Source organism: Microtus ochrogaster, unplaced genomic scaffold (genome assembly GCF_000317375.1).
Source record: "Microtus ochrogaster isolate Prairie Vole_2 unplaced genomic scaffold, MicOch1.0 UNK123, whole genome shotgun sequence".
Classification (NCBI taxonomy): domain Eukaryota; kingdom Metazoa; phylum Chordata; class Mammalia; order Rodentia; family Cricetidae; genus Microtus; species Microtus ochrogaster.
The window spans coordinates 583796-602137 of NW_004949221.1; the positions used below are offsets into that span (position 1 = coordinate 583796).

At 43.1% G+C, this 18342-nt stretch overlaps 1 protein-coding gene and 1 pseudogene across 1 annotated transcript in view; one reads left to right on the forward strand and one right to left on the reverse strand.

Moving 5' to 3' along the window:
- LOC113455798 (leukocyte-associated immunoglobulin-like receptor 1) overlaps window positions 1–18342 on the reverse strand; it is a 123139-nt gene that overhangs the window by 67636 nt on the left and 37161 nt on the right. The window contains exon 3 of the mRNA XM_026778288.1: window positions 8–84. Coding sequence (XP_026634089.1) covers window positions 8–41 — 34 coding nt within the window. The 5' untranslated portion in view covers window positions 42–84. The remainder of the gene's footprint in view (window positions 1–7; window positions 85–18342) is intronic.
- On the forward strand, window positions 3413–4604 carry LOC101998123 (annotated as a pseudogene).

The window sequence follows — 18342 nt, forward strand, 5'->3', positions numbered from 1 at the left end:
GACTCACCGAGGGCCAGCACCGTGGCAGAATGAAGTGACATGACTCAAGCTTCAGCAGTCTGACCCGGTCTGAAAACTGAAGCCCTGCAGTGGACACAAGAGGCAGGATGTGTGGGCTGGGGCTCATTACAAGGTTTCTCTATTAGTTTCCTCACATGAAGAGGAAGAGGTTTCTCCTCTGGGCTTTCCACGCTTTCCTTCAATGGCTGACTCTTTGAGAAGGGGTCATATTCTAAAAAATACAGCAGGCCTCTGAGTTTGGGTGCAATCAAACTCATTCCTCCACATATTTGTCTTGTTATAAATATGTGAGACACAGAAGTATAAGATTTACACATCAGTCATTATTGTAGAAGTCAGTGACCATTGATCTTTGGGCATTTCAACACCCAAAGCTCACATTTCCTAATGTTTAAAATGAAAATCATAAAGCCTTCCCTAAATGTTTGTTGTTATGGTATTTGGAAGAGCCTAAACAGATACTTGACGTGTTAAATATGCCCTGCTACAGATAATGGCCTTTCTTATTATATAATATTGGTGTCTGTGTGTGTATATGTGTGTGTGTGTGTGTGTGTGTGTGTGTGTGTGTGTGTGTTTCACAGTGTATGTAGCAGTCAGAGGACAACTTGGCAAAGTTGGTTCTTTCATCCTACTATATAGGTCCTGGGGATGAAACTTGAGTTCTCCGGTTTGGGAGCAAGCATTTTTATCCACTGGGCAATCTCATTGACCCAGATGATATTTTTAAGACTTATTTTTATTTTATGTGCATTGGTGTCTCACCTGTCTATGTATCTGTGTGAGGGTGCTGCTTCCTCTGGAATTGGAGTTGCAAACAGTTGTGAGTTGTCAGGTGGATGTTGGGAATTGAACATGGGTCCTCTGGAAGAGCAACTAGTGCTCTTAACCACTAAATTATCTCTCCAGCCTCAGATGATATTTTTTAAAGATAACAAATGTTGCCAGGAGTAGAGAAATTGGATCTTTTTCATGCTCTTAACAGGAACCCAGGGCCCCAACTGTTATAAGAAAAGCTGCCTCTGAGAGAATGAGTCACAATCATTTTCAGGGACCTGAGGCCCTCCTTCCATGCCACTGATGGAAAAAAATGTGTAAATCAGAGGGGGAAAAGCTCTTCCTCTATTGAAATAGCATGAAGATGTCACAAAATGAGAAATTAAAAATAGAACCCAAGTAAGGGAATAAAAGAATGGAAGTGAGCTGTCAGTACTTATGGAATCATTGCAACACTATTCACAAGAGCTATGATGGGGAAATTGTCCAAAGAATGGCTGGACCTTCAAGAAACGGCTTGACCCAGTAAACAGCCTCAGAAGGGAAGGCACTGCATTGTTACCTCACATGAAGTATATTAAGTAGTCATATTCAAGCTGCACATTCCGATCCATGCCTGAAATTTGTGCACTTGGGAGGATGAACAGAAGATCACCATGAGTGCAAGGCCAATCTTCACTACATAGTGAGTTCTAAACCAGTCTGAGCTATATAGCAAGAGTCTGTCACAAAACCCATAAAGTAGTTAAAGAAGTCAAATTCATAAAAGCAAAGTTTAGAATGCTGTCTACTAGAAGGAAAAAAGTGGGGAAGGTATCTATCAATAGACAAAAATGTTAGTCAATCAGTAAGAATAAGTCTAAGACAACATAATACCATAGTCAATAAAACAGAACTGCACAGTTAAAATGTTAAAAGAACAGGTTTTATCCTTTTCTCTGTTTTAGCTAGGTTTTCTATTGTTGCGATAAAATATGAGCAAAAGTAATGTGGAGAGAAAAGGGTTTATTTCATCTTAGACTTCCACAAAACACTATCACTGAAGGAAGTCAGGGCAGGAACTCAAGACAGAAGCCTGGAGACAGGAACTGAAACAGAGCCTGTGGAAGAATACCTCTTACTGGCTTGCTCTTATGATTTACCCAGTCTTCTTTCTTTTACAGCCCAGAACTATCATTCTCACACTGGGCTACGGCCATCCACATCCATCAATAATCAAGAAAATGACTCAGAGATTTACCCACAGGCCAATCTAATGGGTGCATTTCCTTAATTGAGGTTTTCTCTTCCCAAATTACTGTGGCTTGTGTCAAGTTGACAAAACACTAGCCAGCTCCCTATCCCTCTCATCCCTGCCTCTTTTTTTCCCTCTCACTTTCTGTCTCCTCCCTCTTCCTTTTTCTCCTCCCTTTACCTGTCCCCTCCTCCTCCCTCTCTATCCACCCATCTCTCTCTCCATCCCTCTCTATATTCATGCAGTACCATTAAAACTGGAAAGGGGAACTCAGCCTGCTTACAGGCTGAGGGTCTGAGGACACAGTGGTGAGTGCAATGACTGCAGGGGTTTCTTTGTTCCTCTGAGCCAGCACCTACCAAGCCTACCCTTTTGTCTGCAAGGTCCTTGGCCAGTAAGTGGCCCTGATCCAGTACCAGGAGATGCATCTGGAGTGATAAGTGTGTGCCCGCCCCTCTAGCTGGACACCCTGGGAACCAAGTACAGGCACCCTCCAATCCCCTAAACTTTCTGGCCATTCAGCAGGGCTTCTCCCTGTCTTTCTCTACTTATTCCATCCCAGCTTGACCCCAAGCACTCCTTTCCATCTGCGGGGTCTTTAGATCCACCGCCACAGCCTACTTCAGGGAGGAGGGGATCTGAGAGCCAACTCCAGTGCTAAGGGGACCTAAAAGAGGGAAGAACAAGAAAAAAAAAAACAAGTACACAGTTAGCCACAGCAAAGATCGGACCAAACCATCAAGACTCTCCTGACCACATTTGAAGGAAGAGATGGGCAGGTGCCGATGCAAGAATTCCTCCAACAACCTAAAAAGCAACATGATAACACCAGAATCCAGTGATCATGCGACAGGAAGACTTGATCACCCTAATTCAGAAGAAGTAGAAGAAATTGACTTTAAATGTAACACTATGAAAGTGATAGATAACATTAAACAGGACGTGAAAAACTCCTTTAAAGAAATGGATGAGGGCTCACCCCCAAGCTGAGTTAACTGGGTGTGGCTGCGGTCCACGTCCCGGCGCGGGGCTGAATCACTGAAGTGGCAACACTGCGGAGCGAGGGCCACAGGCCTGTAGCGCTGGGGTGTGTCTGGCATCGCAGAGGAGGATCTGCCTCTGTCCTACACCAATGCCTCAGCCAATGCCATGGCCTGGGAGTGCCCTGCCCAGCTGCTCTCCCCTGCAAAGCCAGACTTAATATGCCAAGTACAGGATGCCAAGCCCACAGCTGCCCAAGGAGGACATCATCAGCCTGGCCTCCCAGTCTGCACTGAGCAGATACCTCTGATCCCTGGGCCAAGCAGAAGGCAACTGTGGACAGCCTGAGGGGCTGGCTGGCTCAGAGACCACCAGCCTTGCTTCCAGCTCACCAGCAAGATGTGGACAGCCCTGGTGCTGGTTTGGACTTCCTCCATGCCTTTATCTAGAAGCCATAGCGTGACTGAGGAGCCGCGACACTTAGTAGAGACCAAGGTGCGGCCTAAAGCCGTGAAGCAAACTGTGACTAGGGACACAGGTCCGAGAACAGCCACAGTGCCGCCTGCTCCTGTCACGCCGACCACGGGGACCTGGGCAGCTATCCCGAACTCGACCAGAGTGACAGCAGAGATGACAACACACTGGACAAACACGAGCACTCCGACCACCAGAGAAGGCACGACGGGCAGTGTGACCTCCAGTTCCCTTACACCACCTCCATCATCAGGGCCCGAGACTGTGGCGCTATCTCCACCCACCACCACTGCTGGACTTCCCCCTCACAGCACACCACATGCAGAAGTGCCAAGTACAGATGCCAGCACATCACCAAGAACAGCCACAGTGGCAACAGTGGCCCCACATACCACGACTGTTGCTGCAGGCACCATAAACACAAGTGGTCCCACGAGGACTCTGAGTCCTGCCGAAAGCACACCTACTAACACATCCACCATGAGCCCCATCCCCACTTCAGGTGCCCAAACCCAAGGTACCACCATCCAGGTGACAACAGAACAGCCAGTGCATACCACAGCTGGCAGCTCAACACCTGGTCCTTCAAATACCACCCTGGAGCCCACCACCACCCACTCTGTGTACGCTCAAGGCTCAACGTCCTCGACAGTAGTGACCACCACTCAGATACAAACCAAGGAGCCAACTGCCAGCACAAAGCCAGTGCCTCCTACCAGCCCGACCCCAGAGTGGAAACCACAACACTCACCACGCAGCCAAGCCCTGCATTATCTACCCAGGGGATAAGTGGGAGGCACACCCCTGACAACGGAGAGGGTGGAGACCAAAGCCACAGCTGGTACTTCCTCTGCTGGGCTAACACCCAGGAGCTCCGGGGACCACAAACTCGTGTCAGCTCAGCACCCAAGGCCAGTACCTAGTATTCACCCCTGAGCCCCTCACCCCATCCTTAGTGAACAAAATGTTGCTTCTGGTGGTGCTCGTTTTTGGGGTGACCCTGTTCATCGCAGTCCTAGCGATGTTTGCCCTGCAAGCCTATGAGAGCTACAAGAAGAAGGACTACACACAGGTGGACTACCTGACCAATGGCATGTATGCCGACTCGGAGATGTGAGCCCAGAAGGCCAGCCTCCTCCGTGACCTTTTGTTTTGTCTCAGACCAAACCAAGTGCTTCCAGATCCTTTTGGTGCAATTTCGGAACTGTGCCAGATGCATAGACACACATAGCTGCTGTCAGACCACTCCAGGAACAGGAGAGAGCTGCCTTTTCATAGTTATTTTTTTAAACGATCACATATGCAAGTGTGACCGCGGTCAAGGGGGCCTGGCCCGTTTGGCTATCGGTGTGTGAGATCTTGACCAGAATTAAGATCAGTGGCTGCTCTCAAAAAAAAAAAAAAAGAAAAAAAAAATGGATGAGAAGACTAACAAAAAGGTAGAAGAAATGAATAAATCCCTCAAATATACCCAAGAAAATCAAGAAAAAGCAATCAAACAGGTAATGGAAACAGTTCAAGACTTGAAAACTAAAAAAAAGAAAAAAAAAGAAAGAAAAAAAAACATTGCCTGTTCTCTAGATGTTTAATAGAAGCAGCCAGCTACACATATGGGCATTGCTCAATGCATCTCAATCCACCCTCCTCAGATTAATGGTTACTCCTTTTTCCTGAGGAGTTTGGTGTTAGAGAAGATCTGCTGCTTTTCTTCACTTATCAGATATATTTTTTTTCTTTTAAAATAACTGAGAATAAAATAAATAAAAATTAAAATTAAAAAAAGACTTGAAAACTGAAATGGAGGCAATGAAGAAAACACAAAGCGAGGGATGGCTAGATATGGAAAATCTGGGTAAACAAACAGGAACTTCAGAGACAAATATAACCGACAGAATACGAGAGATAGAAGAAAGAATCCAGGCTCTGAAGATACTGTAGAGGAAATAAAACTGGAGGGGGGACAGAGTAACATAAAATCCTAAAGGGACTGCATAGATAAGAGACAGACCTAGGGATTGAGGTCGGATAGATACCTTTATGTCAAGACCAGAAAAGGCAGCACTTTGCATGCCATGAGCCCAGGGAGAGGAGAGATATCCTCCCACAGTGTCTCTAAGGTCTTCTGCATCTGAAGACAGTCATGGTGACTCCTATGCACCTTGCCACTTCCTGACACTGGTGGTGGTTGACTAAACAGTTTGTGCTCAATATTCCTCCTAATAAAAACCTAGCTCTGTGTAAGTAGCTCTGTTCTGAGCCTGGGAACATGAACAGGAAGGAAATGAATTTTTTGTAATTTTTTTTATTTATTCTGTATACAATATTCTATCTGCATGTATGCCTACAGGCCAGAAGAAGGCACCAGATCTCATTACAGATGGTTCTGAGCCACCATGTGGTCACTGGGAATTGAACTCAGGAACCTTTGGAAGAGCAGGCAATGCTCTTAACCACTGAGTCATCATTCCAGCCCCAGGAAATGAAATTTCAACTGAGACATTTTAACAGTCCAACCTGTGGTTCACAGAAGTCTTGATCTTGCAATGGTCCTACCTAACCACGCAGCCCCAGCTTTTCCAAAGCATCTCATATGACCAGTAAGGCCAAATAATACTCATGGTGAAGTAAATTTTATGCATTGAGGGTTACTGGTAATCAATCTATTCTTTAATAAAAGAGGGAGAGGTTTCACAAGACCTTTGCCCTCCTTTACTTCTATCATTGGCAACATCATCAAGATGTAATGTCCGTAAGTCACACATAGAGTCATTGTGAAACAGAATGGAATAACATTACCAAAATACTAACCAAACATGAGAGTTGGGATCCCTAGAAAATTGCTGAGTTGTTAAACTTGAAACTTTCCAACTTGGAATTCCTACCCCTCCCTCCTTCGCTTATTCCCTTACTCTCTACTTCTGCACTCCCTCTCTTGGTTCTTTCAGTAGTAAGGAATAAGTTTAGGGTCTCCCACATGCCAGGCAGGCACTCTACTGTTAAGTTTAAACCCTTTAAACTTTTTATCTTTTTAACATATTTTTCATTTTGTTAGATGTGTATGTTTTGGCTGCATGTATGAAAATTAAAAAACGCAGTATAAGCCAACTCCTAATGACTTATTGTTATACCTGTAGATTACCATGTATCTCAAGCCTCAACAGAGAAATTCATAGACTCTACAGAACGGAACTAAATTATATATATTATATATGTATATATAATAGCATTCTTTTTAATGTCTCCTCCTCCTCTTTTGCCTCTTTCTTTTTCTCCTTCATTTAAAGACATTATGTCATATAGCTAGGCAGCCTTTAATTCACTATATAGTCAGAGATGACCTTGAATTCCAGACCTGCCTGATTTTACCTCCTAAGTTATGGAATGGCAAGAATGTGCCACCAAGCAGTGTTGGGTTTGTTTCTTTGCTTGCTTTTTTGTTTATAGACACTGAATAAAATTAGTGATACCCAAATATTCATAGATGTAGAGACATCCACTGGAGCATAGTCAACCTATCATGAATCACATCCTTAAAGTAAACTTACTCTCCCTCTCATGGAAGCCATCAATTGCCAATCAAAAATAAGCTGGAAGTGGGACCTAGAGAGCCTTTACCCCATCCATATTGGCCTTTCAACTGGCTTGATCTTATGCAAGTCCCCAAAGTTCATGACCTAATAGCCCTCTCTGTTCAGCATTTCACAGCACTCCTCCCATCTTCTGGCTTCTTTTGTTGGCAGTTTGTGTATTACAGTTACAAAAAAAGAATCAATAGCTTTATTATTTATCTTGAAAGGTAATCTTATAAGAAATTTTAAAGGAATCACAAACCTAAACTTTTATATATGGAAAATATTTAGATTCACTTTAAATCTTTAGGGTGCATGCCCACTCATCAATAGTTCCTTATGTCAGGAGGTTGAGGGCAAAATAGGTACAAGGAATTAATCATCACCTTTGATCACGAACCAATTCTAGCAAGGAAAGTATATCATCTAGTAAAACTTGGGCTGCTTTGTGTTTGTGACCCTAACCTAATGGATCTATAATTTAGCTATATGCCCTTGTAAATTTTAGATTATTTTCTATGATTTTTCATCTCAAACCTATTTGACCAAAATATCTAGTCTAACCTCAAGTTATTTTCAAAGCTTTGTTTCAGCTATGATGCACTCCAAAGCCTGTGAACACACCTCCCAACATTAAGACTAGAAGAATTTCAACTAGCTGGGCTACGGGGACTCAATTATTTTTTCTAATTATTGACCTGAGCAACAGTCTGTATGGCTCCTCAATAGAAACTCATGTGTCGTAGGTGTGTGTCACTTCCTTGTTTGACTTTTTATCATGAAAATTCAATTTAAATTAACATTATTATTATCAATTAGAGAGTACAATTTAAGAAGAAATAATCTCCATAATAATACACTGGTAAAAATATCCAATAGAACAGGATGTTTCCATGAGATAAGCACACTACAGTACATGCAGTGATAATCTCCACACACCCCTTCACACCATGTCAGATACCAAAGAAAGATAGCAGTGGCAAACATGTAAGGGCACAGCAGAAAGAGAAGAGAGTCTGTGGTCTTGGGAGGCCTTGCCTATCTGAGAATCACCCATAAGGGATTTTCCTCCTCTTTGACTGACAATTTTGACTTCAATTGCCACCTGCTCCTCTGACATGGTCACTGGCAAAATTGATTTAAAAAATTTTTTCTTGAGGTCTCCTCTGTTACTCTCTTTATAAATTGAACAGTTGTGTGCCTTCCTCCATCAAAGCTTACATGTTGAATCCTAATATCGTGGAGGCCTGAAAGATGTTCTGTGGTTAGGCATGCTTGTTGCTCTTGCAGGAGACCCATGTTGGGCAGCCCACAGCTTCCTGTACTCTTGCCCTGAAGGATTTAACATCCTCTGTTGATATCCACAGCCATCTGTGCACACATTGTATAAACTCTCTCTCACACACACACGCACACACACACACACACACATATTCTGTGAATAAATGGCATAAATTCACACACATATACAAAAATAATTTTTAAAATAATTTTTAAATTCCATTGAAGATTCTAGAACATAGATATTAAAGGAAGGAGACTCTATGTTGGATAGCCCCCCCACTCCCACAAGTAACAACAGTTAGGACTTCTGACCTTCCAAACTAAACCACTGCATTCACAATAATTCACTCAAGCCTCAGTGGGGAATGAAACCACCGGCTGGAGAAAGGTATGAGTGACTCTATTCACATGTTACCAACAAGAACTGGACACAAGAGAGAAGTCATAAGCATTTTGTTTCTTCTCTTTTTTTTGTGATAGCACACCTCAGCAAGTGGAACTTAATGGAGACAGGAATTATTTTAGCTCACAGTTCAAGGTGCATTATGGTAAGTAAGTCACAGTGGCAGGAGTTTGAGTCATCTGGTTATGTTGCACCCACAATCAGAGAGATGAGTGTCATGGATGCTTGCTGCTACTCAGCTTGTTCTTTGTTTATTCCCAGATCATATCCAGGAAATGGAGACATCCACAGTGGGTGATTCTTCCCCTCACAATGAGCAAAATCACAGTAATTCATCACAGATATGCCCAGAGACCCCTCTTCTAGATGATGCTAGATTCTCTCTAGTAGACAACACTAAACATCACAACTTTCATGCGGCCACTCAACATCATGGAGGGGGCTGCATATATGTCTCTGTTATGCAGTCATTTTTACTGCATGATGCATTTATACTTATGAGAATGCATAAACAGTCCTTTGTTCTATCTGTTCACTGCTATAGCATGAGTTATTGCTTGAAGACTGACGGCTCTGTCTTGTCAAGTTAAACTTGTAAGAGCACTGGAGGAGTTTCACTGGCAGCCAGCCTGAATTGTAGGTGTTCTGAGACTGCTTGTACGTGATTCAGAATGTAGTGAGAGCACCAGAAAAATCGAATTTCCCTTTAGATTCCTGATGTTTGGACTCTGAGGGCAGCATGGGCCTAGTGAAGAGCTAATGTTCCCTTTTCTGTTCACAGAGGAAAAACTTGCAGCTGAGAAGCGGTGGAGTCCCAGAACTAGCAACACCAATCTGAAGGAGGTGATAATGAATCAATCACGTGCTCATAAGCGTCTCTATGTTGAATGTTACTGAGGTGTCAGAAATCTGACTGAGGGACCTGTCTTCTCCTAATCTGAAGAGCTCACAGACCTATGAGCTCCCTGCACCAAGTGGACATACGGCTTCTCTGGTTACACACACTCAGCTTAAACCATAGATTTAGGGGAAGTCCCTGAGAATGATCAGCATGTCTTCTGGTTTTAGCTTCAGGGCCATTCCCAGAGAAACTCCAGTCACACCAGCTCTTCTTTTTAGCCAACTGCAGCGGGATCTCCAGGATCTCCGTGTTAAGACAGGAGAACAGCTGTGGCTTGGGCAGCCTGTGGGGGCCAATAAGACCAGGATTTATCACCGGTGCATGAACTAGCTTTTTAAAGCCTATAGAGACATTCTTTGCTCAGACATGGTAAAGTGGGGAGAGGTTTGGCCTTGCCTCAACTTGATATGCTAGACTTTGTAGACTCCCTATGGGAGGCCTTACCCTAAAGGAGAAGTGGAAGAGGAGTTGGGGGGAGGGGAGGTGGAAGTGAGTCAGAGGAGGGGGGAAGGAGAACTGTGTTTGGTATGTAAAATAAAAAAGAAACTTTTAAATAAAAAAAGAAAGACAGGAGAACAGATTCCGAGTATTAGGGGAAGGATTTTCCTATGCCAGCTGTGCTGAACCAGAAATAGGGCATGAAGAGCAATATGGTGCAGTGCTCCCCCGCTTCATCCACCATCCACTCTTGGCTACACCTCATAGATAAGGATCCAGCCTTCCAGACTGTAACACATAAACCTGGTAATGGAAGCACGCTCACCTGAGTTTTGTCATCCTTCTTCTCCCACAGCCCCCACTAAGTGGAGGAGTAGGTGGTCTACATGCCCAGGGCCAGTTCCCACCACAGGAAGGCTCCAACTAGCACTATCTTTACTAGGCCTAACTCTATAGACACTATATTTCTGAGACTTGAAATAACAGGTAAAGGTATAGGAAAGGATGCTCTAGGCAGGGCAGTATGCTCTTTTCCTCTGCAGATTTCTCAGAGGAGCAGAAGCACCCACTTGTCTCAAATTTCACTCTTCTTGCCTTTGGTCTTACCACATTGAGAAATTTTCCACACAATGAGCAATTCTTGCTGTGTCACGAGCCCCACCGGCCAAACAAACGTTCACTACAAGGTGTCAAACTCAGATGACTCATTTGATTCTGTTGTTTTAGTATTATTATTTAATTGAAATTTTACATACCAGTCCTCGTTCCCACTCCCTCCCTTCATTCTCCCTCCACCTTCTCCCCCACTCCAGCCCTATCCACTCCTCAGAGACTGTAGGGCTTCTTATGGGGAGTCAACAAAGTCTAGCATATTGCTTTGAAGCAGGATCAAGACCCTCCCAACTATATCTAGGCTGAGCAAGTTATCTCTACAAAGAGAACAAGCTCCAAAAACCCAATTCAAGCAGTAAAGATAAATCCTGGCCCCACTGTCAGTGGCCCCTCAGACTGTCCCAGCCACATTCAGAGAAAAGTAGATTTTAATAGAGACTTGAGGTTCACAGAAAAACTGAACAGAAGGTGAATAGCGTTTCTGGTGTCCTCCCTGCCCTGCTCTGCTCCACCAGAGTGGTCTACTTTGTGAAAAAGATACAGATACACATTACTGTCATCAGGATCTGTAGCTCATATTGTACTGTGTACCATGTGAGACTGGCTTCTTTCACTTAGTAATGTACATTTTTCTCCAATTCCATGAGCAAATTTTGTGGCGGGGGAGATGGCAGATAGCAAGGATCAAGACTGCTTGTTTTCCAATGGAACAGAATTAAAGACCCGGATATCAATCCACACACCTACAAACACCTAATTTTTAACAAAGAAGCAAAAAAAATACAAAATGGAAAAAAGACATCATATTCAACAAATAGCATAACTGGATATCAACATGTAGAAGAATGAAAATAGACCCATATCTATCATTGTGCACAAAACCCAAGTCCAAATGGATCAAAGACCTCAACATAAAACCAACCACACTGAGCCTCATAGAAGAGAAAGTGCTTGAACACGTTGACAAGGAGACCACTTCCTAATTATAACCCGAGTAACACTGACACTGAGATAAAAAAAAAAATTAATAGATGGGACCTCCTGAAACTGAGAAGCTTCCGCAAAGCAAAAGACATGGTCAACAAGGCAAAAACGACAGCCTACAGAATGGAAAAAGATCTTCACTAACCCCACATCGAACAGAGGGCCAATCTCCAAAATACACAAAGAACTCAAAAAAACGTTCTTTTGATGAACAAATAATCCAATAAAAAATGGGATACAGAACTAAACAGAGAACTCTCCATAGATGAATCTAAAATGGCTGAAAGACACATAAGGAAATGTTCAGCATCCTTAGCCATCAGAGAAATGCAAATCAAAGCAATTCTGAAATTCTATCTTACACCTCTATGCCAAGATAAAAATGCCAAGATAAAAACCACTGATGACAACTTATGCTGGAGAGGATGTGGTGTAAAGGAAACACTCATTCATTGCTGGTGGGAGTACAAACCGGTACAGCCCTGTTGGATATCAGTATGGCAATTTCTCAGAAAATTAGGAAACACCTTACCTCAAGACCCAGCAATACCACTTTTGGGTATTTACCCAAAGGATGCTCAATCGTACCACAAGGCCATGTGCTCAACTATGTTCATAGCAGCATCGTTTGTCATAGCCAGAACCTAAAAACAACCTAAATGCCCCTCAGCCAAAGAACGAATAAGGGAAATGTGGTTCATTTACACAATGGAGTACTACACAGCAGAAAAAAAATAAGGATACCTTGAAATTTGTGGGCCAATGGATGGCTCTAGAAAACATCATATTGAGTGAGGTAACCCAGACCCAGAAAGACAAATATCATATGTACTCACTCATAGGTGGTTTTTAAACATGAAGCAAAGAAAACCAGCCTACAATTCACAATTCCAGAGATCCTAGACAACAATAAGGACCTTAAGAAAGACATACATAGATCTAATCTATATGGGAAGTAGAAAAAGACAGGATCTCCTGAGTAAATTGGGTACGTGGTGACCATGGGAAAGGGTAGAAGGGGAGGGGAGAGTAAAGGAGAGAAGTGGAGAAAAATATATAGCTCAATAAAAACAAATTTTAAAAAAAGATTGCTTGGTGTTCTAAAAAATATTCTTGCCTTTGTAAGATATAGCTGCACTGTACCTGTAACTGCCACACCACATTGGCTCTTCACAGCCCATAACCACATTCCCACCACTCTGCATTCATCCCATTGTCCATAGTTGCTTCTCCTATGAATTTGATCACTTGAACAGGTGTTCAATGAAAACTTGGTTACTGAGATGTTAGAAGGGCTGCAGCTTGGGAGGTAGGGACTAGCAGATCTCTGTGAGTTCAAGTCCAGCCTTGTCTACAGAGAGAATTCCAGGGCAGCCAGGAATGCACAAAGAAACCTTGTCTCCACAAACAAACTAACAAACAGCATCAACAGCTAAAAGGGCTACAGAAACACTGGCTCTAAAGTCAGGATTTACAGTAAGTTCCTCCTCTGGTTCAGTCTCCCACAGCTTCAGTGACCTAAGCAAGTCACTTCCCCTTGTAGACTAGCTTAGTCATGAGACTCTCCTTTCTTTGAAATCAATCAACGAAGAGTCACCAGTTGCCCATCACAAGATCCATGCCTGAAGTTGTGGGCTCACTTGAAGGCCTGTATATCAGGAGTTTTCAGTGTATCTTGTTCACATCTTAGTGGATCAGGAAACTGGGATCATGGCTGGAAACGATACCAGGCTATAACTTTCAAAGGCCCACCTCCAGTGGCCCGTGTCTACCAGTTAGACACTGTATCCCAAAGGTTTCATAGACTTCCCACTGGTCACCAAATGCTGAAACTCTGAGCTCATGTCAGTCACAGAAAACATGCTGCTCTAACTCTCCACAAACAACCTAACCTTAAGACCTTGACCCTTTATTCTGTGGGAACTTAGCAACCTGAAACCCTAAGTATCACCAAAGGAAGACATACCCAAGCTCCTCCAAGAAACTAGCACAAATCTCTTGGAAGCTAATGGTAGTCCTTGTACCATAGGGAGTACTAGCTGTATATAAGGTTTGTTTTGTTGTTGTTGTTTTGTTGTTGTTTGTTTGGTTGTTTTTTTTTGTTTTGCCTTCTCAATGCCCTTGTTCTGTACTTAAACACAGAAAATTTTTTACATGGGAAAATTTATTTTCTTATCCGTTCTAGATCCATTTCTATTGCAATGATTAAAGATCCAGACAAAAAGCAAATCTGGAGAGAAAAATATTAAATTTTAGGCTGCAGTTCCAGTTTACAGTCCACCGCAGCTCAGAACTCACTGTGGCACAAGTTTGAAGCACCTAGTCACATCATATCTATATTTAAGAACAGGGAGAAATAAATGTCAGTGTTGGTTTGATTTCTCCACTCTTACTTACTTCAGGAGCCCCTGATTAAAGAAGGGTGCCACCCACTGCCAGCTGAATCTTCACACAAGCCCCCAATACCTGACCACAGACCAGCCCAATGTAGAAAATCCATCAATGATAGTATCTTCCCAGATGATTCTAGGTTTTGTTTAGTTCACAATTTAAACTAATCATCATACCATCTCTGGACATTAGAGTCGAACTTGTGGCTGGGCAACTGCTGGGTGTGTCCAATTCAAAGACATCAGCTGTCACCATGATAAAATCCTGAATGGTCTGCTGTTGTGGAAAAAGATGAATGGCTTTGGCATTGTTCAGAACCCTAATGATGTCCAGAGCATCGTTACCCTTAATCTGAAATGGTCTTTTCAAAGCTAAAGAGATGGTTTTGTGGCTAAGAGTGCTTACAGCTCATGCAAAGCATCAAAATTCAAATTCCAGTGCCCATGTTTGATGTCTCACAGTCGTCCCTAACTCTAGCTCCTGGGGATCTGATGCACTCTTCTGACCTTGTCAGATACTAAAATCATACACATGTGCATGCATACACACAGACAGACAGACAGACAGACAGACAGACAGATTGACAACAAAGACAGATACATATATGGAGAGGTACACACAGAGAGAAACAGAGAAGGAGGGAAGATGAGTGGGAGGGAAAAAATGAGATATGTACATAAAAACAAGTATCTCTCCATCTAGACAAAATCCATAGGACCCAGAAGGTGGCCACAAGGGTTACTCTAGAGAGGAGTTAGAATCTAATGTCCCAAATACAAGTTTAGACTCCAAGATCATTTCCACAGTCACCCTATCACTCTTTGTCCCTCTAACTCCACCTCTCTTGCCTAATATGAGCCAACCTTCACAACTTATTCTAAGGACTTACCTGCCCTTCTGTTCTCAGGCTACGTGGACTCAGCCCTCAAAAGAAATTCAGACTTTCAACAGGATTTCACTCAAAAATCTGGGCTTCATCTGGCTTTTCAGCATGGCCCTAGCTAGAGTCAGGGGAACAGGAAGCCTAGATAGATACTGCCTTTTGGTCACTAACTGTTCTCCCCATGAATCAGGGCATCCCAACATCATGAACGCAAGCAGGAGTTGGATCTAGGGGCCTATCTTCCCTGTGCCCAACACTCACACCCTACGGGCTCTCATAATTCTATACTTTACCAAGGGAAAACCAGGAAGTAAACACAGGAAGCATTGTGCTGTCTCCCTAGCCTCACCCTGGCCAACAGTTGTACAGGCTATGGCCATCAGGTGTTCCGTCATAACTACCTATGGTTTTCTTATCAAGTAGAAAGTGTTTCTCATTGATTTGGTTCCTCCTTACCTTGACTGGGACATAGCAGAGAACTGTTCTGTTAAAGTTTATTTGTGCCCGCCCATGTCCTCCATGAACACCATCTCTGGCCCAAGTATCAGGTAACACTAGCTATCCTGACCTGCCAAGAGAGATTCTACTTGCCAAATCTGAAGGAGGGTTGAATTTAAACATGGCATCACTGTGCCAGGCATGCCTAATAAAATGGGGAACATTAAGTAAGCCACCTTTTCATGAAACCTTGAGCAGTTGTGTTCATTTTGCTGATCAACTGGTACATCATCACTGTCGTGGCTATGGAGGGACTACCTATGTGTACATGACACTTGAAAAACGCAACAAGGAAACTCTCAGTCTGAAAAAGATACACAACAAACTTCCTCAGAAATTATGTACCTTGAAGTAGTACTAGACTCTTTCAAACTGAACCAGCCTGGAGCTGGAAAGGGTAGCTAAGTGATAAAGAATGTTTACTACTCTCGCAAGAGGACACCTACGTCAGGAGGCTACACCTACCTTTAACTCAAGCTCCAAGTAGCATGATGCCACTTTCTGAGCTCCACAGACACCTATATGTACATGCACTCTCACACAAGCACACGCGTAGACAGAAATAAAATCTTAAGTAAACAAGGTAAACAAAGGTGGGCTGTGTTTATTATTTGGTACTGTGAAGCCACCATGTGGGAATTAAGACTGGCATCTGGAATTCCTGGGGTAACTGAGGTAAGCATAGCTTCAGTGAATACACACAGGCAAAGACTATACCCAGATGACATCCTTTTGGTGACTATTTCCACATCTTCTGACTCCTAGATTCTTTGGGGTCCCTCTTCTATAAATGTTCCTTTATATTTTAGTATTTATTTGACTTTATCTTCATTTTTATCTTTATCTTTGCCTTCATTTATGCATACCACATACATATAGTACCTACAGTAGCTACAAAAGGGCATCAAGAGCCCTGGAATTAGAGTTACAGACAGCTGTTGGAAGGTACCATGTGGGTATTAGCAACCAAATGAGGGTCTCAACCAAGAATGGCAAGTTCTCTTAACTGCTGAACCATCACTCCAGCCCCTCTGTGGTGTTCCTTGAGCCCTGGAGGGAGCGACAAGCTGTCCAACTGAAGGCTGAGCTGTCCATCAACACTGACCACTTTGGTCAGTTATATGTTTCTATGTTAATAGATGCCCATAGCATTAAAAAGAACTTCTCTGGTGGTTTGGCTTTATCTTTTTTTTTTCATTCAAAAATTACACTTCCTTCCCTCCTCCCATTCCCCTCCCATTCCCCCACTTACCCTCCTTCCTCCCCTCCCTCCTTAAGAGAGGGCAGGGTACCCTGCCTTGTGGGAAGTCCAAGGCCCCCCCATCCATCCAGGCCTAGGAAGGTGTGCATCCAAATGGACTAGGGTCCCAAAAAGCCCAGAACATGCAGTAGAAACAGGTCCCAGTGCTATTATCAACAGCTTCTCAGTCCACTCCCATTAGGCTTTATCTTTAAGAAAATAAAAGAGATTCTAAGCACACATGTTGCCCAATCATGTTATTTCTCTAAATATATCTGTGGGACCACTTCATGGACTCAGAACTGTGGAAGGCAACAAAAAGAGCATCTGTTGTTTCCTAGCTCTTTCTACATTCCAGGTACATTTTAATCCCCTACAGGCAGTTTACTTAAATCTCACTACAAAACGCCATACCACCCAGGCTTGCTCCAAACTTACAACAGTCTTGCCTCCACTCCCAGCATCCCGGGTTGTATCATGAGGGGCCGGCTTGTGGGGTTTCTGTCCTGCCCAGTTCCCACAGCTGGTAAGCCTCTAAAGAAAAATCACACAGAGAGTCTGCATTAATTATAAACTTATTGACTCATTAGCTCAGGCTTCTTATTGGCTCTTGTAGCTTATATTAACCCATTATTCTTATCTATGTTAGCCACATGGCTAGGTACCTTTCTCAGCAGGGTAGATTACATCTGGCTTCTTCTGTGGTCTGGGCAGGACTGGGGAAAATCGGCTTTCTTCTTCCCAGAATTCTGTTCTTATTGTTTCACCTCTACTTCCTGTCTGGTTGACCCACCTATACTACATGCCTGGCCAATCAGCATTTCTTCAAAACATGATTGACAGAATACAGACAATTCTCACACACCACTGGGATCACAGGCATTCACCACAGTACCCACCTCAGTTTTTATTCTATTTTGTGAAAGGTGTTTCAATTGCTAGACCCCCTTTATAGATGAGTTCAAAAGTTTCATTCATTTGATCTGTGTTGTGCATGAAGACATGGGACTGGATTTCAACCTGCTCGGACGTTCTACCCTAACCTTTTACTACTCTGCCATTACCTTTATTAAATGAAAGGGAGGAAACCAGTAGTAATCTAAGTGGGGAGGGGGTCCTTGCCTCCCAGTAGTGAGTTTAGGTACATAAACTGAGATAGTGACTGTGGATACATAAACATACACACACATTCCTGCCTGGGGAAACAACCTGGGGGAAGCTTTGGCTCCCAGAAATATCTGATTAGGTTATTTTTTTCCTTTAGTTTTAGTTTGTGGTAGATAAAATGGATTTGTTTACAGTTTTAGTCAAAAGAGGAAGGAGAAAAAAAAAAACATCTATTTCTCTCCACCTTACCCTCAATCGTGCTTCTGTTTCTAGAGAAGATTAAACAAGTCACCAGTGGGTGAGGGCCCCAGGTAGAGCCCTGAAAGCCGAGTACCCTATTCAGATTTCACAGTGGAAGGAGATAACCGACTCCTGAGAGCCATCCTCTGACTTTCATGTGTGCACCATGGCACATGCCCACGCAGACTTACTTACACACACAGCATGTGCATGAATGCATATTAATAACGAGTATTTTAAAAAGAAATTACTAAAAAAAAATCCATGAAATATTTATATGCAAATTTCACCAAAAATTCCTTTCC